Below are 24,225 nucleotides of genomic sequence, written 5' to 3' on the forward strand. Positions count from 1 at the left end.
ATGCTAAATTAGGATGCTCATGCTTTAAGGGATCACACACTCTCTTTTTTTATGAAGTATACTGGTGTCTGCAATAAAGAGCGTTTGAGTTGTAAAATGTGCCATTACTGTAATTGCACTTATACTGGCTTGCCTTGTGTGATGTTATACCATAAAACTAGGGTCCTAAAATAAGAATATGTATGTGAACACACTTGTGTTCCCATCAATGCTGGGTGCAGCATATCCTGCACTGTGCAGTGTATGAGACTCATAGAACAGTATGGCTGGAATACAGTATGTATTCCTGTGTTGGCAGCTACAGTACGTACTTGGAGATACAGTAGGTGGTGACTGCTTGGGTGTAGATTAGGTGTTTAACTAATGATTCTCTAACTTGTATAAAAGGTCAGGTTATTCCTGACAAGTATATACAAAGGACAAAAGTTTTGTTTATAAAATAGATTATTTTAAAATTAGAAAAAGTCCCATCATCTTTGTTGTTTTAGATTGGAAAAAAAAGTGATTGAAAGTGTCAGCATTTATTGTCACTGTTGGTTTTGTGTAAGAACAGGACATTTTAATTAATTTTCTCTGTCAGTTTTATATTTCTTGGTTGCAAAAGCACAGAGTACCTGTCATGGTTCAAAGACTCAAATAAATGACATCTGAAGTTTATGGACCAAAAAAATGACATTGTAATAGCAAAGTTCTAACTTGTAAGATTGAGTTCTTGCTGAAGTACTTTAGTCCACTACCTCTGAACATGTAGAAAACTGTCAGGCCTAAAATAATCCAGGACATTATTTGTACACCTAATATCCGTGTGTGATTGGCAGCCCCTGTCATGTGAGCAAGATATATTAGCACCCATATACGCACTCTGATGCCCAATTGAATGCTGAATACAAACATTTTGGGTTAAATTTAATAGGATGAGATATTTAGAAAGTAGGAGATTTGGTAAGAAATTTCCAGTTTTATTTTTTTTTAAAGTGGCAATCATTTAAACTGCAAAACCAGTTTGATTTTAAAATGTAAATGGTTGCCGCTTTAAAAAACTGGAGATTTCTTACCAAATCTCTCATTTTCTGAATCTCTCATCCTATTAAATTTCACCCATTATCTTACAGCTTTTATTTTGTGGGTTTGAGTTTGTAAAATATTGAAATCCTTATCTTTTTTGTTCCAAGGAATAATTTTCCTGATCACTGAAGAGTCCCCTACTGAAAATGAATTGATTGTCTCCCTATAGTCTGCACTTGCCCCGATAGTTGCTCTGCATTTCACATTTGTTGGACCTGGGGATGACCATTTTTTTATTTTTGATCGATTATTTGAATGTAATAGTTTATGTATATATAAAATAGTATAGGGATGCCACTCACTCATTGGATTGCAGATCGATATTTTGTGGAGCACCCCAGCAATTTATTTTCCTAATGTGTGCAGTATAATGTAATATTGTTATGTGTGTAGGAGTGAACCATTTACAGATATGTAAATTAACTATAAATTGAATGAACATACGTTTTTGTACTCGGTCATCAAGGCCCCACTGGGGAATGTCTTGGTAGGGGGCCATGCTTAAGTGGTGTGTCAAACTAGCATAGGGTGACACCTCCCACAGAGGCTTGGACAGCCATTGAAGATCTGAGTATCTGACCCTATAATAGGATAACAACATGTAATTTGAATGCATCGTCTGGAACCTGACATAAGAGGAAGTGGTGGGACCCTCAGGCAGTGGGCCAGTCCAACCCTGTGGAAGTTTATATTTTGGAACTTAAGTAAATCAATCACAAAACCGAGCTTTACCATCCAAGAATCAATTATTCAAATTATTCAATATTGTATGTGGCAAATATCTTTTCAAATAGATGTTCTTTTCAAATAGATACCTCCATGTTACATAGCTTTGTATTTTTGTTTAGGATCTGAACCTTATCTCTATGCTTGTGGACAATGCTACAGTTGGTGAATGGAACCTTCAAGGACTTCCTAGTGATGACCTCTCCATCCAGAATGGAATCATCGTCACCAAAGCATCTCGATTCCCACTACTTATAGACCCACAAGGACAGGGGAAAATCTGGATAAAAAATAAAGAGAAGAACAATGAGTTACAGGTAGGATAATTACTTTCCCAACTTGATGCTCATGTAAAGTTGTTGTATGATATTTTACAAATCCCTAAATATCCTGCAGCCCAACCACCTATCTGTAATAAACATCACTCAGTTATTTTGTATCTTCTGCCTTTTATTTATGCTCCACTCTGTCTTCTCCACAAATTTCACACAAAGCCAAAGTCAAAGAAAATGTATATTTTTTTCTTCATATAGAGTTTATACAGTGTAATTTCAGTCTTTATACCCCTAAAGTTGTTTACTAGTGTTTCAACCTTTAATGAGAAATGTAAGTATACCTTCCTGTGGGGTATCGGTCGACTTGTCGACAGTAAAAAAAAAGACAGTGATTAGGTTGACCACTATTGGTCGACAGGCCAAAGGTTGACACAGCAAAAAGGTCAACATGCATTTGGTCAACATAGACAAAAGATCGATATGGGAAAGATGTGCACACTATTGTATTCCTCCCCCGTGTCCACTGGGATGGTAAAGTATAAACAAGCTCTTTTTTTTAAGGAAAAAAAATGTGAAAAACTCATATTGACCTTTTCCATGTCAACCTTTTGCTTGTGTCGACATTTTGTCTGTGTGGACATAATGTATGTTGACTTTTTTGGTGTGTCTACCTTTGACCTGTGCAGGGCCGGATTAAGCCTTCGGTGGGCCCGGGTCACTTTAGACAGGGGGGCCCTCTCCCTTCTGTCATTGCTGACCACAAACTGCACAGGAGATTATTGCACTGTCAAAGCACAGAGTAACGGCAGTATAAACGTAGAGACCATAGAGTCGCTAAAATAGCAGATAAAAGCAAGTGGCAATATTAGCAGCAAAGCCTTGCATGTAGATCATACATATGTATAATGTCACTGACTACTTCAAATAAACTAGGAGGCAAGTTCAACTGTACAGACATGTTATGAAGCAAAGATAGAAACATTGCGCTAGGAGAGTGCATGTAAACTCCAAGGTTGCTAGGAGAGTGCATGTAAACTCCATGGGTAAGCAAGCTAGTCAGGGCATCTGGATTATAAGAGAGGTGTACTCATAATACTGTATATTTGGTCTTTAACTGGAGGTTGTCAGAAAGATTAGGGGAAAATTATGTGAGAGAGTACGTACAAACTTACGCTGGTATTAGATGTCTTGCAGGATCTAGAATGTAAAACAGGCTGATTATCTGAAAACTCTAAGCCTTGCCTCTGATGAGGCTGCTGCTTTCCTCCACAGGCCTGAGAAACATGTGATGAGCTCCACCAATCAGAGAGCAGCACAAGCCGCTCAGCCTCTGACCTCTTGTGCAAAGTCTCAGTGTGCCTTGGCTCCCGATGCTCAGCACCATTAATCATTGTCACATTGGCAGCACTACCCCACTCCCATGCACACAACCTTCAGCTAAAAAAATATATATTTTAAAACAAAAAAACATGCCAACCACAGGGAGGCCTAGCGATACTGACCCCCTGGGCCCCACCCCCTTTAACCGGCTCTAGACCTGTGCACCAATAGTGGTCGACCTAATGACAGTTGACCTTTTTACTGTCGACCATACGACCGCATACCTTCCACTCTTTGCTTAGATTGTAGTTTGTTTCCTGTAAATATTTTTGAAGACCATACCCAAACTTCCCTTATTTTTCCTGTATGTCTCTGACGCTATTTAAACTTAGCAATGATCCGCCGCCAGATTGGTAATTAACACTGAATAGTGATGGCCCATATGTTGTTAATAAATCTGCTGGGGAAACTATAAACATGAAAACCCAATTATAATTTTATTTATCTTATTCTTTGTTACAGAACATAAAATCCAGTCACATGCGATAAAGAATTACGTATAGTTCTGAATTTTAGATTAGACTCAGCAACTGCTGTGGCAATAATTTGATCTTATTTTTTTTATACTCCATTTTTATTAAAATGATTTTCTGGATATTGCAGAGCTGATTTCTGAGTGTTATAATTTTACACACTCATCTGAAACACTTTGCACAGTGCTTATTTTTTCATGATATCCGTACAATACTAATGTTTCTAATAATAACAGTATTGCTAGTGCTTATCTTTATTATTGAAATGTAAAAATCTGTACCTGTTGTATTCTAATGATGTATTTATGTTGTGTGGGAGATTGTGAGATTGTAATGTTTCACACACATAACAGAACAGAGGAAAGTGTCTAATTTGTGGCATAGCAGTTGTTCTAAACATTTTCTTTCACTTTATAACTTATTATATGAGCAGATTAATATCTTTTTAGTAGCCATGAAGTATCCATGATGACTTAAACAGCATAGACTCATCAATGAAAAGATCTGTGGTGCTCATGCGGAAGAACTTCATGATTTAAGGCCTATACACATTTAACAATGTCTCCCACCACCAAAATTGGCGGCATGGGGGACCCGGCGGGGGGGGGCAGGCATCGGCAAGTACATACACACTCGCCGATGCTTGCTCCAAGGTGATGGAGGGTTGCGGGGGGGAGTGACGTTAATGATGACCTCAGACATGCTTGGATGTGGAAGTGTGCATAGATAACGACAGGGTACTCTACACACTAAGCGATATTGTGACCAATATCGTCTAGTATGTATGGGAGAACATTTCTTTCTGTGCATCTGTCTTTTGCATGACTTGTTGCAAAGTTGTTGTATGAGTATTAGAATGCATCTGGAGGAGTGAATTGAGAAAAGTACCTGTGATTACATTAATACTGGAAATACCATGTCAGCGTTACAGAAGGTATCATATAGTTGTCAAATTATTATGCAAATGCGTATACTGTACTAACCTTTATGTAACATACTGTATGTGCACAGGTGACATCCCTGAATCACAAGTATTTCAGAACTCACCTGGAGGATAGCCTTTCTCTTGGAAGACCTCTTATGATAGAAGACGTTGGGGAGGAACTTGACCCAGCACTTGACAATGTTCTGGAGAAAAATTTCATCAAGTCTGGATCGACTTTTAAAGTAAGATGAGATTTTAATTTTATTTATTTGACAATAGGGCTGTCCAATTATAAATACAAGCACCCTCTCACAGATTGTGTTCTGCCAAAGGATGCTCACCCACTGAACACCAGTGCTTGAGTATTCTCCAGTCATGGGGACCTAGATGCAGGGGTTAAAGTGAAGGGAGAACGGGTTGGAACCACCGCTAATGGCAAGGTGAAACAGTTTACCCTCCACATTGGCGCTGCACAGTAATTCTCCCAGAAAAACATTCCAGGTTGCAGGGTGATGCCAAAAACCCTACCATTGGCCCTGTCTCTGCTTAATGGGGGGGGGGGGGGTAATTAGGTGGCATAGAGAAATTAGTTCCCCCACCTCTGCATGAGCACTTTAAGCCCTGCCTAGAAGGATTATTTAGAGTGCATCTATCGCTTATCGTATATACAGTAATAGAGGTAGCCATTAATAGCTGTTCATAGTAATTTCATAGACTTCTTTCCCTTGAATATTGTTTCAGCTCGATAACAAATGATATTGCACATCTATTACTTTCAAATAATTATATACTTATTTAACATATTTCTACAATTGCATTAAATAAATATAAAAATGGGAAATATTCTACCACTCTATTATTCACTAAGGCTTTTATTATTATTTTTATTACTCTTCTTTACTTATATGGTGCCACAAGGGATCCGCACTGCCAGTGGTGTAACTATAAATTTTGCTCCCCCAAGCCAAAATATTTTTAGGCACCCCCCCCCCCAAAAAAAAAATTCCCCATACACATTACCTCTCTGTCTCCCCCATGTTCCTTTCCACCACATGCATCCCCGTGTCCCCCCTGGTCCCTTCCCAACACATGCCTCTCCGTGTCCTCCCTTGTTCCTTCCTATCACATGCCTCCCTGTGTACTCTCAGGTCCCTTCCCACCACATGCCTCTCTGTTTCTCCCCTAGTCCCTATGTGTCCCTCCTAGTCCCTTCATACCACATACCTCCCTGTGTGTCCCCCTGTCCCTTCCTACCACATGCCTATATGTAACCCAACCCCGACCCCCTTGGTCCAGACTGTGACCACCCTGGTTGGACTTACTTTAATTTAATGACTGCAGAAAAAGGGCTGCTTCTAATCACTGCTGTCTGCCGCACTAGCAGGGAGCACCATGATTGGCAGAGGCGTCGCTGGGGGGGGGGGGGACAGATCAGAGAGAGTGCAGCAAGCTCACAGGCAGAACCATCTCGATCGGTGCATTGTAAACCCTCCCCACCGTGGCCACCTGGACCACCCCCCCTCCCACATGCCGGGCCTGGCTGCTAAAGCTGCCTTCCTCCTTGCTACACACTCCCCCAGGAGCTGACGGTATGACTGGCCGGACGCTGATTGGTTGGATTCTCTCAGCCAATCAGCATCCGGCCAGTCTTTTCAATCAGCAGCGCTTCCTGCCCTGACGGCAAATAGCGTTGAAACCTGGGTGTTACAACTTTCAGCGGTGCACCGGAGAATAAGACCGCCCGATGTCACTGACACTGACTGTCAGCTCAGAACAAACTGCATGGCTGGACACAGTGGCTTATCTATTGCGTGCCGGGCACCTACCACAGACCCTGCTGGCACTGCTCCCCCAAGCCGATGTGGGGTCTGCCACACGATAGCTACGCCACTGCGCACCACCCAATTACAAAGTACATAAATTAATAATCTAAAGAGTGACTTACAGTTGAATACAATAGAAGACAAGTACAGGGTAGATAAACATGGTATCCGGACTGATTATAGACTGACTTTTGATAGCAAGTCATATGGTCGACCACTAATGGTCGACAGTCAAAAGGTCGACAGGGTCAAAAGGTAGATAGTCAAAAGGTTGACAGGGTTTAAAGGTTGACACACAATAGGTCGACATGGTTAAAAGGTCGAAATGAAAAAGGTAGTCATGCATTTTTTTTTAAATATTCAGCCGACAGGAGGCATTTCATGCCCTTCCATCCACTAGGGTGTGGAGGGAGAATGAAACAGTGTGCCGAGTGCAACGGGTACCGAACCCAAAGCATGGCGAGCACAGCGAGCCATGCGAGGGGATGCGGTACACTTAGACAGTGTCCATGTTGACCTAGACACCCTAAAAACATTAAAAACTTGTGACCTTTTTCAATGTCTACCATTTATCGGTCGACCTTTTGACCCTGTCGACCTTTTGACCCTGTCGACCTTGTGACTGTCGACCATTAGTGGTCAACCATATGACTGTCTATCATGAGTCAGTCTATGTTTTATACCATAACCGATAAACATAGTTGCATCAGCGGAGGACAATGGAATAAGTATCAGCATGGCAGAAAACCACAGGATTTGGTGCCATCAAAGATGGTTTAAGTAAGAGAAAGAAAAGCACATGAGGTAAGAGGGTCCTGCTCGTGAGAGCTTACGTTGTAAAGCTAAATAAAAGCTAATGCTGCTTTCAGACCGCATAACTGGCTTTGACCCTGTATTTGAAAACGTTTCCAAAAACGGGTCTGCCAGGTAAAACCCCTTTCACACCGCATCTCTTAAACGGTATATTACCTTTTAAGTGACGTTTTATTTACACTGGCAGACCCGTTTTTTGGAAATTTTCCAAACACAGGGTCAAAGCCAGTACGGTCTTCAGCGCGCCCCCCCTCCCCAGGGTTAACTTCCCTCCACCCCGTACTGCCAACACCCCCCCCCCCATTTGTTTAGGAAACCCCCCCCCCCCATGCAGCCGGTACCTCCTGCGTTGCGGATCCCGGCTCCTACTGCTAATAAAAGAAGTGACTTTTGGAAAATGGCTGCCCCCATACGAAATACGACAGTTTTTTAAACAGGTTTTCCTCTGGGGCAGCCCCACCCCCGGACTGGACCGAGCTGCCAGGGGACCCCCCTCCCCTGGTACCTTGGCAGTACCTCGGTCCCCCCCAACCAGTGTGGGGTCCTAAATACCGTTAGACACGTTCAGACCACAAAAAAAAACGGGTCTGGAACTGGTAGGACTCTGCTTTTTTACCGTTTCCAAAAACCGTTATTTTGGAAACGCAAAATACCGTTTTTTTAGTGCGGTCTGAAAGGGGCATAAGTTTCCTTCAATCATTTATACATATGTATAACTGGAAATGGAAACATTTATCATGATTGGTGTTTCTCATGTATATACTTTTATGTTTCTAATAGGTAAAAGTTGGGGATAAAGAAGTAGACGTTATGAAAGGATTCACTCTTTATATCACAACTAAACTGGCAAACCCAGCTTACACTCCTGAAATAAGTGCAAAGACAGCTGTTATTGATTTCACTGTTACCATGAAAGGCTTGGAAGATCAACTACTGGGACGTGTTATTCTCACAGAAAAGCAGGTAAGAACACATACAGTGTTCTATATATATATATATATATATATATATATATATATATATATATATATATATATATATATATATATACATACATACATACATACAATGGTCGAAGTGGAAATTTTGAAGTGGGGGTATGAAAAAGCTACGAATGTTGTTCAGCGCACGCCGAAGATGCGCACGCTGCAGAAAAGGGGGCATGGTCACACACAGGCTTCATCACAAAAGGGGTGTGGCCATGAATGCCACATACCATAATACTCGATGCACATGATGCCACACACTGTAATGCCCATTACACATGATGCCACACACCATAATGCCCATTACACATGACGCAACACACCGTAATGCCCATTACACATTATTATTATTTATTTATTAACAGTTTCTTATATAGCGCAGCATATTCCGTTGCGCTTTACAATAGCAGACAGTGATACAACAAAACAGGGTATTTACAGACAGTCAAAATGTAGGAGGGCCCTGCTCGCAAGCTTACAATCTATAGATACCACACAACGGAATGCCCATTACACATGATGCAACACACCGTAATGCCCATTACATATTATACCACACACTGTAATGTCCATTACACGTGATGCAACACACCATAATTCCCATTACACATGACGCGACACATCGTAATGCCCATTACACATTATACCACACAACGGAATGCCCATTACACATGACGCAACACACCGTAATGCCCATTACATATTATACCACACACTGTAATGTCCATTACATATTATACCACACACTGTAATGCCCATTACACATGACGCCACACACCATAATTCCCATTACACATTATACCACACAACGGAATGCCCATTACTCATGAAGCAACACACCGTAATGCCCATTACACATGACGCGACACACTGTAATACCATTTACACATAATGCCACACACCTTAATGCCCATTATACATTATGGCACACACCGTGATGCCCATTACATAATATGCCACATAAGTGCCACTTACCCACATGCTCATTACATGCTGGTTGCCAAGAGGGTTTCATGCTTGTTACTATGAGGTATTACATGCTGTTTGCCAAGGGGGTTTATTCTCATGGTGACAGCCGCTACAATGGAAGTGCCGTGGCCGCCTGTCCACCCAGCAGACTGTAGCTGCTGGCACCAGCCTATAGGGATAGGGTGGGGAGATGACAGGCTGGGCCGGGGGTCAGGGTGCTTAATATGCCTTAAGTAGCGTGGCTGGGATCCCCTGATGATTTTTTTTTCTCCCCTCCCTGCAGCAGAGATGGAGGAGATTCCGCAGCCATTCACTGCAGCACACAGGAGACTGGTACCTGGTGCATTGTGCCCCCCGCTGTAATTTATTTATTTAAGCTCCGTCACGGCCGCCCACCCACCCACCGAGAGAATGGCAGCGAGGTGACAGTCAGGTGACAGCCGGCAGAGAGAGCAGAGCGGTGAACTCTCTTCAGAGCGGGTTGCCGCTATTTGAAATCTAGCGCAGGAAGAATGTCAGCCAATCAGTGGTCTCGCAACCCAGCGCAAGATTTCAAATAGCCGCAACCCGCTTAAGACTGCTGGGCACAGGCAATTCACCGATCTGCACTCTCTGCTCTGAAGACAGCCAAGCAGCATGGGCAGTTCGCTGCGACAGAGCATAAATAAATAAATGACAGGGGGGGGGGCACAATGCACCCTGACCCCCGGCCCAGCCTGTCATCTCCCCACCTTTCCCTATCGCCGGGTGACAGCAGCTACACAGTCTCCTGTGTGCTGCAGAGAATGGCCGTGGAATCTCCATCTCTGCTGCAGAGAGGGGAGAAAAAGAAAGTTTAGTGCTGGAAGTACCGGTATGTCATACTGTTGTATACCGGCCCACTTCGAGCACTGTATATATATATATAAAACAAAGGTGCAAGGTGCGGCACTCGGCTATGATGAAAAATAACGACAGTACAGTGTCGATTAGAAGATCCTCTTCTAATCGACACTGTACTGTCGTTATTTTTCATCATAGCCAAGTGCCGCACCTTGCACCTTTGTCATAATTGCTTCATCAAGCTGTGAAGCTGTGAAGGCACCGGCGAAGGTAATCTATTCAGCGTGGAGTGCCGGTCCTCCAAACCACTTCCTATATATATATATATATATATATATATATATATATATATATATATATATATATATATCTGAGTCTTGGAATATATATATATATATAATGGGAAAAATCCAAATAAGGGCACTCACAGGATTCACGTAATGACAGTTTCTTTATTGGTAATCCATTACCAGTTAGGTTATGTAGGTCTACGTTTCGGCCACTAGAGCGCCTTTCTCAAGACACCACAGCATTTGTCGTCCACACAGCTCAGAAGTCAGGATACACCGTGTATCCTGACTTCTGAGCTGTGTGGACGTCAAATGCTGTGGTGTCTTGAGAAAGGCCCTCTAGTGGCCGAAACGTAGACCTACATAACATAACTGGTAATGGATTACTATTTAAAAAAACTGTCATTACGTGAATCCTGGTGAGTGCCTTTATTGGGATTTTTCCCATCCTATATATTATTGGGACACACTGTGTTGCCTTAAAGGAGCACCCCCTCAATTTTCAAAAGCTGGCTGTGAGTGCAGAATCTACAAAGATTTTTATATATATATATATATATATATATATATATATATATATATATATTAATACAGGATGGGGGTGGCCGGCACTCTGATCAATAGTAAAGGCCTGGGTGCCCTCCCGGGAGAAAAGATTGCTCCCATCAGTGTGCATGAAGGTGGCACTCCAGTAAAAATGACTCAGGAACCAGATATAGTGAACCAACGTTTCAAATGTATTCAAACATTTTTCATCAGGGTGTACAAGTGCAATGAAATATGATGGTATAAATACCTTACCGATTCAGTGGGGATGATCCTGGTCACCGGTCATTTCCAGAGAGCGTCAGGGGGCAGGAGCGCACGTCCACTTGCAGTATGTTGGCGTCCTGAGTCAGGGCGTCAGGAAGAGTTCAGACAAACCATGTGATCCAGCTTACTGAGGTCACGTGGTGTCTTCAGGCTTCCCTGTCTCCTAGTAACGCCTTCACAGGACGCATCCCCGTCCGTGGCGGCTTCCCAATCACTACAGCATCTCCGGACTACCTGGTGACACAAAGAATAATAATAACATCTAAAAAACACATCTAATAAAATAATCTATTGAAAAGACAATCGCCTCATAATTAGTGAAATAATTTTGAGATAACAAAGAGAACATTCTGTGAGGCCGGTCCCGCCTCCTTCAGTGACGACAGCGGGGGGGGGGAAGTCCGTTGAATATTTTGAGGTAATATCATCTGCTAGGGGGCGCCAACAAAAATCTTGCCTAGGGCATTAAATTGGATAAGGCCGGCTCTGTTAGGAGGGGTGAAACTAGGGAGGCCAATGCCGTGATCGGGATTGGCAGGATCCCGGAATTTTGGCCTAAAAACGTTGGGATTTGAATCCCGGGATTGAAGCTTCTAATCCCGGGATTCCGGGATTAGTACCCCAATGCAAAAAAATTCCTGTTTTTTTTAGAGCCGGGAATATGGCTCAGGCGCTGCCCGGCTAACTGATCCTTACCCCACCGCTGTTCGGGAGTCAGGACAGCAGTGCTGAGTCTGTCAGGCATGGCGGCGCCCAGGCTGCGCAGCGTGACCCCCTGACGTCATGTCATGCTGCGCAGCCTGGCCGCCGCTATGCCTGTCAGACTCCGAGTCAGCACACTGTGTTAAACCCGGATAGATGGCCGCTGTGCTGCCCTCAGCCGCCCGCCCAACCGCCGGAGATAGTCACTATCCTGCTGCTGCCTGTCAACACTGAAGCAGTAAGTGATAGGGCAGCGCAGGAGGGGTTGGGGAAGATTGGGGGGGGATTAGGTTTAGATTTTTTTAATGACATTTGGGGGGGGGGGGGGGCGTTTTTTTTATTAGGAAGGCCAATCCTGGGATCGACCATTTTTCAATCCCGTGATTGAAAAAATGCCACGGGATTGGCATCCCTAGGTGAAACAAAGGCTAACAAGAGAATCTCTGACCTTACTTATCCATTCTAATTACTCTTTTCTCTGTTGCCTTTTAAGAAACATTACAGGTGCTTGGCCTGTCATACTAGCATGTTGCAGAGTAGTTTCTTTCCCTCTGTAATTTTTTAGTTTACATTTTTAACATTGTGTGAGTTGTTGTAGTGACAATAAATGATTTGATTGATTGATAGATCACCTGAATAATTGATATCCTATAGAACAAATATGCTTTGTTTGTATGTTTCTGTATCAGAGTGCTCTGTGATTGAGCTCAGAACATTTTACATATTGGCATAGCATTGGACAATATTCTCTTTGAGCATTGCCAGTATTTCCGTTATGTCTCTGTAACATCATAAAGATCTTTCTCTGTAATGGAACAACTGAGAAGGATCATACTGTGCCATGATTTCCATCTGTCCACTTTTCTATTCATCACCATGTTTAATGTCTCTGCCATTACAACACATATTCCTTTTCTTTTGGCAATAAGTCTATAAATGATGCAGCTTTGGCTGTACATTAAATACAATCTTGAGTATTTTATTTGGTATTGGTTTATGACCTAAAGGCAATTGATTGTGGTTCCGGTTGATAGATCTACAGTGTCTATACAGACAGTCAATAAATCGGCACCAAAAGGTCAACATGCAATAGGGTCAAAATGTCGACATGTCGACATAGGTAAACACATGAAAAAGTCAACATAGTTTCACATTTTTTGCGGTTATTTAAAATGATGCGTCTGACTCGTGACTCGTGAGCCAATCGGAGCTGCCTGATTGGCTGCTGGGCCATGAGCCTGGGACAGCGCGTCATTTTAAATAGCTGCGCCGTGGAGTCGTGGACAAATAGACCTGCTTTTGTACACACAGTGCAATATATTGCTCAGCAATAAATTGCTCAGTGTCCCATTTTCATCAGTGACCAGAGCTGGTCACTGCTGAAAAGGAGACTCTGCCGGGGGAGCCGCAGGGGGAAATAGCTGGTCGCAGAGTGACCATTAGGGCCCACAGCACATACAAATCACTGGCAATATGGTCGCTTAGTGACTATATTGCCAGCGATATGCACTTAATATCACCCGGTGTGTACATGTTTCCTTTACCACACAGTGAGTGCAATGCACACACTTCTCCCTGGCACCGCGCAGGTAACCCCTGGTGCCGTGCACTTGACCCCTGGCGCCATGCATTAGACCCCTGGTGCCGTGCATTTAACGCCTGGCATGTAGCATGTTACCCTTGGCACCGTGCATGTTACCCCTGACACGGAGCATGTTACCCCTGGCGCCGTGCATGAAACCCCTGGTGCCATGCATTTAACCCCTGTCATGAGCAATAAACCCCTTGCACTGAGCATATAACTCCTGGCATCATGCAAGAAAACCTTAGCAATGAGCATGTAGGTAAGCTCCACTTTTGTGGCATAATTTGTAAGGGGCACTATCGTGTGTGACATACTGTATTGTGCAATGGGCATTACTGTCTGTGTGGCATAATGTGTAATGGGTAATTCGGTGTGCATAATCCCCCTGTCCCACAAAGCCATGCCCTAAATTTTTGCAGCGCAATGTCCCATTATTTGGGGTGTTGGGTTGTTTTGCACTGTGTGTTATAATTTGCATTAAGCGTGACATTATGTAGCCCGCATTATTCTTTTCATGGGTATGTGAGATAGGCTTTAAATTTAGATCTTTCAGGGGGCGCAACACCCTAGCACCCACCTTGGCTGTTCCACCACCTCAACAGGACCACTTAAGCACTGTATATAAGAAATAACTTGACTTCTATGTCAATCTGCATAACCCACTGTACTTTTTCCTGGAATGATGCCTCATGCACTGTAGCTCCCCTGCTTAGCCAGGCCTGGAGAAAACAAGCATATTGTAGAAAACACGCATATTGGGTAAGAGCAGTCAGCATAAAACAAATGTGGCTACTGTACATCTGAATACAAAACATTAAAAGAAGTGGGGATCCATACCCACCTGGTTTCAAAGTACTATTGTTGCAAAATTTTACTACAAAATAAAAGTCATCATACATACTGTAGGTTTGTCTTGTTTTATAGAAGTAGCTTTATGTGGAAGAACTGAAAAACCTGTAATAAGATGAAATCATAAAGGAAATGTTTATTTTGTCAGACATAGGGCCTGATTCAGGTTCCTACTTACCTATCCAAATACGGTCTGAGGTCCATTGGTGTGGGTCTGCGCATGCGTATCTGCTAAAATACACATGTGCGGACCCGTGTATAGAGATGCGGCGACTACTTTGCTAAAAATACTGTACCCTTCTGTGAGAATGCTAAAACCATAGAAATGTACAAAATCTCAATGGCTATTAAGTTAATAGCAAATCAACAGATGCAGAGTAAAAGTTAAATACATTTATCATTCATAAAAGGTAGACATAATATAAAAATATATAAATATATAGACACAAACATATATATAAGGTGTATGTTTGTAGGGAGAAACGATTTTTGTAGTAAAAGTACTGGATGTACAATGAGTAAAAGGATTGCTTATCTTATGCGGTAGCAGCAGGCAGGAAAAACACCCAACCGGTTTTGTCAACTGACCAAGGGGTATGTATGTATGATATATATATATATATATATATATATATATGTATATATAATATTACATATACAGTACAAAATGTAGTTTTCTTTAGCGTTGCCTCTTTTTTATAATTAGGAACTGGAAGCTGAGAGAGTCAAATTAATGGAGGAAGTGACTTCAAACAAGAGGAAAATGCAGGAGCTGGAGGACAATCTCCTATTTCGTCTGACCAGCACGCAAGGATCTCTTGTAGAAGACGAGTCTCTAATTGAAGTCCTCAGGATAACAAAATCCACAGCAGAGGAGGTACACCTATTAATTTTTGATAATTTAATAGCAATTTCTGAAATTCATATAACAAAAACTTTTCCAACATGCTTGTTGGTCCCTTTGAGACGGATAATGAATTCACTAATTCTAACATTTGGTTTTAATAAACTGCATTCTGATAGATAATTTAGAGGTGATTTATCAAGTAGTTTAATGAGTAGAGAAGTGGATCAGTGGATTAGTTGCCCTTAGCAGCTGATTGGTTGCTAAGGGCAACTTCTCCACTGGTATGTTTCTCCCTATTTGCACTGCCTGAAATGAATAACAGACCTCTCAGAATCATACACATACAGGGGCAGATTTATTAAGCTTGGAGAAGAGATAAACTGGAGATAAAGCGGAGAAAAGGTAAAATGAGATAAAGCACCAGCTAATCAGCTGTGTTTGAAAAGAACAGTTGGGAGTTGATTGGCTGGTGCTTTATCTCCTTTTACGTTTTCTCCGCTTTATCTCCAGTTTATCTCTTCTCCAAGCTTAATAAATCTGCCCCACAGTTCCTTCAGAGATGTGATCATGCCATATAACACAATGCCCCAGAGCAGTCTAACATTTTGTTATATTTTAAAGTTAAACATGCCACATGTATATTGGATGTATACATTGGCAGCAATTATACAAGCATTTATAGCAACTTCTTTAAATTGCCATGCTTCATATAACTAGCCCTATGCCCTTCATTTTTAATGGTTCTGAAACAATTTGGCAATGAGTAGTACATATGTAAAGAAGTTATTGTATCTGTGACCCAGTTGCAATTAAAAATGTAGCCATAATAACCAAATGAACATAAAAACGGTTTCATTAAAATGAATCTATTATCCAGCACACTATTTAAAGGCTTTTCAGCTTAAATATTCTTTGCCTGCTTTGAATAGTTTAAATAACCCCACCTACCTTGTATATTCTCATTTTATACAAGACTGGTTCAATAAACACGGTAACAAGATCTTTTGTTGCATAAATGTATTCAACACATAGATATACGTATAATTAATAGTATGGCCTTGGAACTAATTATTTTATGTTTCCACATCTATCCCTGGATACAAGGAATCTGTGTTAAGTACCTGAAGCCAGTACACAAGGGCTTGCTGAAATTCACCATGGGCTATGAATAGACATCCACCCAGGTGCTTCTTCAATGGTACAAGGCTGTAGGGAGGATGGTAGCGCCGTAACAACAGGTGTCCAGTTAGATGAGTGTGGCCTGACGTTATTATGCAGCAATATGACTCCTGTTTATCACACACCTTGACAAGATGGCTATACATTTTACCTGCTAATGTGCCCTTTAGACTTCTGCCAGCCTTGTCATCTTACAACCAATATCGGGATGTATGATTGATATAAGGTGCACTCTAAAGGCCGTGAAGATGGGATGTTGCCCGTAGCAACTAATCAGCTTCTATCTTTTATCTTCTAGAAGGTGCTTTATAAATAAGTATCTTCTACAGAACTCCCATCTTAGTAAATTCACCCCTATGTGCCTGTAACCTGTTCATATTTACCTGTGTCTTGGCTGCATTATAGTCATATTGACAATTGTAACGGGTGCCGGACGACTCACCGACAGTCAGGATTCTGACACTCATTACCCCGACGTCGGAATCCCGACTGCTCCCTCGTGGGGGTCCACGACCTCCATAGAGAGGGAATAAAATAGGTGGGGAGTTCAGCGAGCCACTGTGCCGCATTGTGGCGAGCGCAGCAATCCCGCAAGGGGCTTTGTTGCACTCCCCCCCCCCCCCCCCCCCCCCCCGCTGTGCAGTCGGAATTCCAACGTCGGACTAATAACTGTCGGAATCCCGACTGATGGTGTGTTATACCACACCCATTGTAACAATGGTAGCTTATTGTATGGGTCAGTTTAGTAGCTGTAAAATCCTTTTTATTTCGTTTTTTTTTTGTTAAGAATACTCCTTTTTTTCCACACTGTTTAGTTTAGTATTATATATAGAATAAAAGAATGACCACCTGCGTGGCACTATTTGGACTATACCATGATCAGGGTTCATGTACCTGCAAAAAGGGGATGCAGTTAAAATCCCGGCGGTCGGGATCCCGGCGTTCAGAATCCCGACGCCGGAATCCCGACCGCCGAAATCCCGACACATTCTCCCTCCGTGGGTGTCCACGACACCCCTGGAGGGAGAATTAATTAGTGTGCCGAGCGTAGCGAGGCACAGGGCCCGCTGCGTGGCGAGTGCAGCGAGCCCGCAAGGGGGGGCGTTCCACGTCCCCCCCTTGTCGGGATTTTGGCTGTCGGGATTCCGGCGTCGGGATTCTGAACGCCGGGATCCCGACCGCCTGGATTCAGTACTGAATCCGCAAAAAGTACAGTATTGTATTGTGTTCATTAAAATAAAATGATCACCAGAAAGTTATTTGCCAGTAATCGTTCTGGTATATATGGTGCAGGTTTTGGGTTCACCAAAGAGCAGAAAATTTGCCATGAAATGTTGTAATTCTTCAGAAACAGAAAAACATTGTTGCAAATCACTCTTCAGAATAATAAAGAAACGCAACCCATGTCTTGTATTTATCATTTAGGTCAGCGAGAAGCTGACAATTGCAGCAGAGACAGAGTTGAAGATTAATACAGCTCGTGAGGAGTATCGCCCTGTGGCCACGCGTGGCAGCATCCTCTACTTTCTCATTGTGGAGATGAGTCTGGTGAATGTAATGTATCAGACATCACTCCGCCAGTTCCTGGGCATCTTTGATTTGTCAATGGAAAGATCTGTGAAATCCCAGCTGACATCAAAAAGAATTGCAAACATCATTGAGTATCTAACCTTTGAGGTGTTTAAGTACACTGCTCGAGGCCTGTATGAAGACCACAAGTTTCTTTTTACATTGTTAATGGCATTAAAGATAGACTTGCAAGCTAAGAAAATTTCTCATAACGAATTCCAGACACTCATCAAAGGTAAAATATAAATAAGTTCTCTCTCTATGTAATATTAATTGTAGATGGAAGACTGTGATATTGGCAGTAGGCAATAGACAGACATTGTATTACTAAATAGAAAATAGAATGTAGTATGGCAGGCTGTTATGGAGCCATTATGAGGATGGGGGCAAGTTTTAAGGAACACAAAAAATGATGCACTGTCTTGTCCCCCTTTTCTCCTGTGTCCATAATGTATTTGATCATGGCAACAATTCCAACCTTTTTGGATTTACACATTAGAGGCCTGATTCAGCTTGTCTCGGTAAGCAGCAAAAATCGTCGCCCTGCCGAATGCCCGCCCCCCCCTGGCAGGCAATACTGGGTGTTTCCATGGGAGAACCCCATTTCTGCCCCAGACCCTCTCTCCCTGCAACGCATGGCCCAGCGAATGTGTAACTAGCCGAACCCTTTCGTTGCCTGGCTCCTGCGCATGTTGTTGAATCAGTGTCTAGAAGTAATGTGTGTGTGTGTGTGTGTATATATGTATATATATAATCCAAGTATCTGCACACTAAGGAGCAGAACGGCGAGCACTCGCCAATCACAAAACAAATTTTGTGAAATCCAAAAGGTATATTCCCACTTATTGTATATTCAGACACCTCTATGATTTAGGTATGTAAATATGGTCTTGATTGTCCATTCACTACCATGGTGACCTCTTTCTTCTCTGACCCCTCTGGATTATAATATATCCTGGCATTCATACTTTATCACTCTAACTTTATCTCTCCATTCACATATATCTCTCTCCCTTGCCCCACTCCTGTGCTGCTCTGATCTAACACCAGCCCCCGCTATTTATTGTATATACCATATCCATATTGCGCGCTCCGTTTACTGCATGTTACCCCGATGTATTTGAATACAGTGACACCGTCACTGTTCTGTACTCTAATAGTGCCTTAGTATCCCAGCGCAATATTCTTCCCCTTTAACCGTCCATTGGACACACAGCCCCGGAGTACCCAGAAGCTGTGCGTTCCATACTGCGGTCCACGGGCCGCGTCACTTCCGGTTTCACCGGATATCAGCGTGCGTTCCAGCAGCCTGACACGCAGGCTAATTCGGCGCGCTCGCTGCACACCTCCGCCCCCTTTTAAACACATAAATAGCGGGACCTGGACTGCACTATGGTGGTAGCTGACTCTGATCCTACCAGGCAGAGATTACTCCCGTCGCTGACTACCAGACTTCTATGATGACTATGTAAGCTGTAACCTGTACCTTGCTGTTTCTATACACTGTCTGTTTCATTCGAAGTGTATTTATGCTATATGTTTTCTTTTGTGTGCCTTAGGCTCCTTGATAATGGTCCATGATTTGGACCGAAACGTCGGGGCTGTCACACTAAATATACTCATTTGTTTATGCTGGACTCTGGTGACTTTTCATTGATTTGATTATCTACCTTTTGGATTTCACAAAATTTGTTTTGTGATTGGCGAGTGCTCGCCGTTCTGCTCCTTAGTGTGCAGATACTTGGATTATTTTTGAGTGCACGCCCTTTTGGGTTTGTACTTTTGGTTGGGCACCCCACTGCTGTGCGTTTTGGTGAGAGTGCGGTCTTTCCCAGTATATATGTATATATATATATATATATATATATATATATATATGCTACAAATTAATTTTTAGACATTTTTTGACTCTGCTCCCATAAAAATGGCAGGCAGGTCTGCATCTATCAACTTTGCTCCGCTGCTGTATACATACTCTTACATGGCTAAACAAATGTTATGTGTGTATCATTTTAGTATCAAGAATCACCTCAAGAGAGGCCTAACAGCAGGCAGTTGAGCAACTCTCCCAGAGGAGAATTCCACAAACTAGGGCTATTTCACACCCTCATGCTCCTGCCGGGCAGCAAAACCACGCACATCCAGGAAGCAGTGCCGCACACAGCAGTTTACAAGGGTGGGGATGGCCACAGCCCAGCAGTCGTCCCTTCCAGTGGTGGGATCCGGCTGCAACCGGGCGGCCGGGCCTTTTCCGACCCATGTGAATGGACACATTTGTGTCCATTTTTAACTACGGTGTGCGGCATGGCTTCCTGGCCGTGCGGGGTTTCGCAGCCCGGCAGGAGCCGGAGAGTGTGAAATAGCCCTTAGAATCCTAAAACATGGATTAAATAAAACTCAAAAAGATTTTGCTTTAGAGATCCGTATTTCATGGCCATGCCCCATTGAAATGCCACCCTCTTTATTTCCCTGCAAAGGACTGATGCTTGTCTCTAATTGACATTTTGTGTGACGTGTCCTTTAAAGGAAGTGACTGAAAACCAGGTTGTTAAACAAAAGTAACTGTATTTAGCAATAGTAGTCATACATCCTTTTTTTATTTTATTATTGTACAGCAGTGGTTCCCAACCCTGGTCCTCAAGTACCCCCAACAGTACACGTTTTCCAGGTCACCCAGCAGGTGCACAGATTATTCAGGCACATTTTAAAAGATCCACAGGTGGAGCTAATTATTTTACTTGTGATTCTGTGTAGAGACCTGGAAAATGTGCACTGTTGGGGGTACTTGAGGACCAGGGTTGGGAACCACTGTTGTACAGGATAACAGGGAATCCGTAACAATATGGATAGATTTGCTTATGTGTGGTCTTTAATCATATCATTATGCATTTTATTTTGCAAATCAAGCCTTGGAGAGAGATAAGGGAAATCAGTGCCCAAAGCAACCAATTAGCCTCTAACTGCCATTTCCTAGACTATGCTAGATAAATGGTAGAAGGCGATTGGTTGCTTTGGACAACTTCTCCACATTATGGGGGTTATTCAAGTTCCTTCGGTCCTCTGCACGGAGGACCGATGTTGCGCGTCTGCACATGCGCAGGCGCGTCTGTGTGCATGTTCAGACGTAGGGTGCATGCACCCACGGCAAACTTTCGGTTCGCCGGGTGCATGCACCCATGACGGCGTGCGGGGGGGGGGGGGGGGGCGGAGAAGGGCAGTGGGGGCCCGGCTGCCCCATCACCATATGGGAACACCCAGCGTTCCATGGGCGTTCCCATGAGAACGCTGGACGTTCTCATGGTAATGAGGCGGTGACGCTGGTGTGGGGGGCAGGCAGCTGACATCACCGGATGTCAGCTGCCCGCCCATATCCGTGCCAGCGTTCACGCATATGTAAGTGACTTAAAAGTCACTTTTATATGCTTGCATCGAAAGATGTGGACGGTTACCCGAGGCATACGAATAGATGTTTATGCAAAACATCCATTAACAGCCTTCGAGGGGGAGGCGGGTAGGCGTTCATTCGCCGGGCGGGGTTTGGGGGTCTTGCAAGGCTGCGAAATCAACCAGAATAACCCCAATGTCTCTCCAAATGTTGATACAAATCCCCGTTAACCTCAGAATGAGACATTTGTGAAACCAGCATTCTTCATTCCTTACAGGCGGTGCAACACTAGATCTAAATTCTGTAGAGCCAAAACCAAAAAAATGGATACTTGATATGACCTGGCTCAATCTGGTGCAGTTGTCTAATCTACCTCCCTTTAATAACCTGTTGGGACAAGTGGCAAGAAATGAGAAAACATGGAAAATCTGGTTTGATGAGGAAGCCCCAGAAGAATCTCCATTACCTGATAGTTATGATAGTTTGTTGGATACTTTTAGGAAACTGCTCCTTATTCGGAGCTGGTGTCCTGATCGAACCATCGCACAGGTACCGCTATATTATTATGTAATGATTTCATCTGCATGTCATTTCCTGGGGAACTGCAATTTAAAGCCATCATCTGTACATATGTAGTACAGTTTAATCTGGCATTTATTTTTATGAGCCATTAACAAATGAAAAAGGGAACGCATGCCACTTATTGTCATACAGTAGCATTGTGATTTATGGCAATAAATACCAGTCATCTTTAAAGGAAAATGGCATAACCTTCAATACTGTTAAAATAATTAATTGTGAAGATGCAGTTTTGATCACCTCCACTTTGAACCCCCCAAATGTACAAGATAATCAGTGTATTTGCTGTCACATTCTTCATTACTGTACTTTTTTAGTATTTTTTATGCTTGTTTTGTAGGCTAGACATTACATAGCGGAATCTCTTGGTGTAAGGTATGCTGAAGGTTTTATTCTTGACATGGAATCCATGTGGACTGAAAGTGATTGTAGAACTCCTCTGGTTTGTTTCCTGTCAATGGGGTCAGATCCTACAGAAAACATTGAGCGCTTGGCCAAATCCAAGGTATGGTATAACATAGGCTGGAGATCCTTCATTGTTTCCCAAAGGTTAACCATAAAGCTTACCGAGCATTTTGTTGTTTGTTCTAGTAGGCAACAGCTATCACTACATTTGGTAATTGATAAGCTATGCAGACATTTGCAATTTGAGAGAATGGTAAAATTAAATATTTTTGGCTTCGGGATTATGTTGAATTGTCCACTCTTTACTTATTAGGCAATGTCCACACATAGGTAGTTTAAAAGAGGAAACGGCTAATGTGCAGGCTCCATGTGCTCTCTGGCAGAACAGTAGACTCTGGATTTTGTGTATGCCTAGGTTTCCAGGAACATCGCACCAATTCCTTGTTCCTGTGGACTTCTATACTGAGCTTGCACAGGAAAAGTTCCACCAGAGCAGAAAGTATAATTATATGGGTGCAGGCTGTGCAGTGTGTGGGCCTCTGCACACCCAGCACTTTTTTTTAGATATGTCAGTGCATACAGGCCATTATCAATTGAAAGCGCACAGGATTCTCCGAATCTCTGTCCTGTATGTTATTATTCTGTGATACCTTTGAACATGATATTTTGATGATTCTTAGAAGTGTTTATTATTGCCATTTCAATAAAAAACATACATATGTTTTTTTTTATCTTTGTTTTAATAGAATGCTCCTTGCCGTGCTATATCAATGGGTCAAGGACAAGAGGTCCACGCCAGACGTCTGCTAAGTCAGTCCATGCAAGATGGTGGATGGCTACTTCTTCAGAACTGTCACTTGGGTCTGGACTTCATGGATGAATTGCTGGATACGATTACTGTGACAGAAAGTGTGCACGAGGGATTCAGGACATGGGTGACCACAGAAGTACACCCCAAGTTCCCTATAAATCTGCTGCAATCATCAATAAAATTCACTAATGAACCACCTCAAGGTAATGTTTCTAATTTATACTTGTGCACAAAGTTAATATAAGAGTGAATAACAGAATACAGAGCAGTTTATATTCTACAATGCCAGTTTCTTTCTGAAAGTTCCATGGTCCTGATTGTATAATCCCATGCATCGCATGCTACCTACTGTACTTTATACTAAAGGTTTCCTCACACAGATAAAGCATTGTTTGGAACTAGTATGTGTAGCTTCTATTTCCACTAACCCTTACTTTACCTTTTTATTCTATCATACTAATGCCCAGCTTTATATATATATATATATATATATATATATATATATATATATATAGATACGGGGGAACCCCTTCCTGCGCTATTAGAAATGGAAGCAGCACCTCTGAAGGATCTCCTGTTAGACAAGATCCGAATGATAGAAATGGAAAACAAGGGGGGTATCAGAGTGCGCTAGAATACAACAATGGTAGATTTAAACAATCGATGTTTAATATATAAAATATAAAAAATGGTACAAATATAAAAAGAGCCCCTATAGTCAGGGGTATCTCAAAAATACAGTTTGATGAACAGATATGATTGTTGTTCAATTCCAGTGGTCTTGATCACAATTAGCCCAACGCGTTTCGTCAAAACATGACTTCATCAGGGGCGGATATAGTAATCAGCAATAACCATATAAATCACAAAAACAATAAAATTTGTCGCTCAGCAATCTCGAGTCACTTTTGATGTGACAACAGCAATCGTTAAGAGACAGGCGAAAAGCAAATT

The 24,225-nt window shown here is 42.5% G+C and overlaps 1 protein-coding gene across 1 annotated transcript in view; it reads left to right on the forward strand.

Annotated features, from left to right (window-relative positions):
• LOC146080772 (dynein axonemal heavy chain 5-like) overlaps positions 1-24,225 on the forward strand; it is a 357,582-nt gene that overhangs the window by 268,981 nt on the left and 64,376 nt on the right. Inside the window, exons 63-70 of the mRNA XM_083188420.1 lie at positions 1,914-2,108; positions 4,931-5,086; positions 8,261-8,443; positions 15,203-15,373; positions 17,948-18,326; positions 21,754-22,025; positions 22,396-22,560; positions 23,207-23,474. Of these exons, the coding sequence (XP_083044546.1) occupies positions 1,914-2,108; positions 4,931-5,086; positions 8,261-8,443; positions 15,203-15,373; positions 17,948-18,326; positions 21,754-22,025; positions 22,396-22,560; positions 23,207-23,474 (1,789 nt within the window). The remainder of the gene's footprint in view (positions 1-1,913; positions 2,109-4,930; positions 5,087-8,260; positions 8,444-15,202; positions 15,374-17,947; positions 18,327-21,753; positions 22,026-22,395; positions 22,561-23,206; positions 23,475-24,225) is intronic.

The sequence above is a fragment of the Crinia signifera genome, chromosome 5 (assembly GCF_055691185.1).
Source record: "Crinia signifera chromosome 5, ASM5569118v1, whole genome shotgun sequence".
Classification (NCBI taxonomy): domain Eukaryota; kingdom Metazoa; phylum Chordata; class Amphibia; order Anura; family Myobatrachidae; genus Crinia; species Crinia signifera.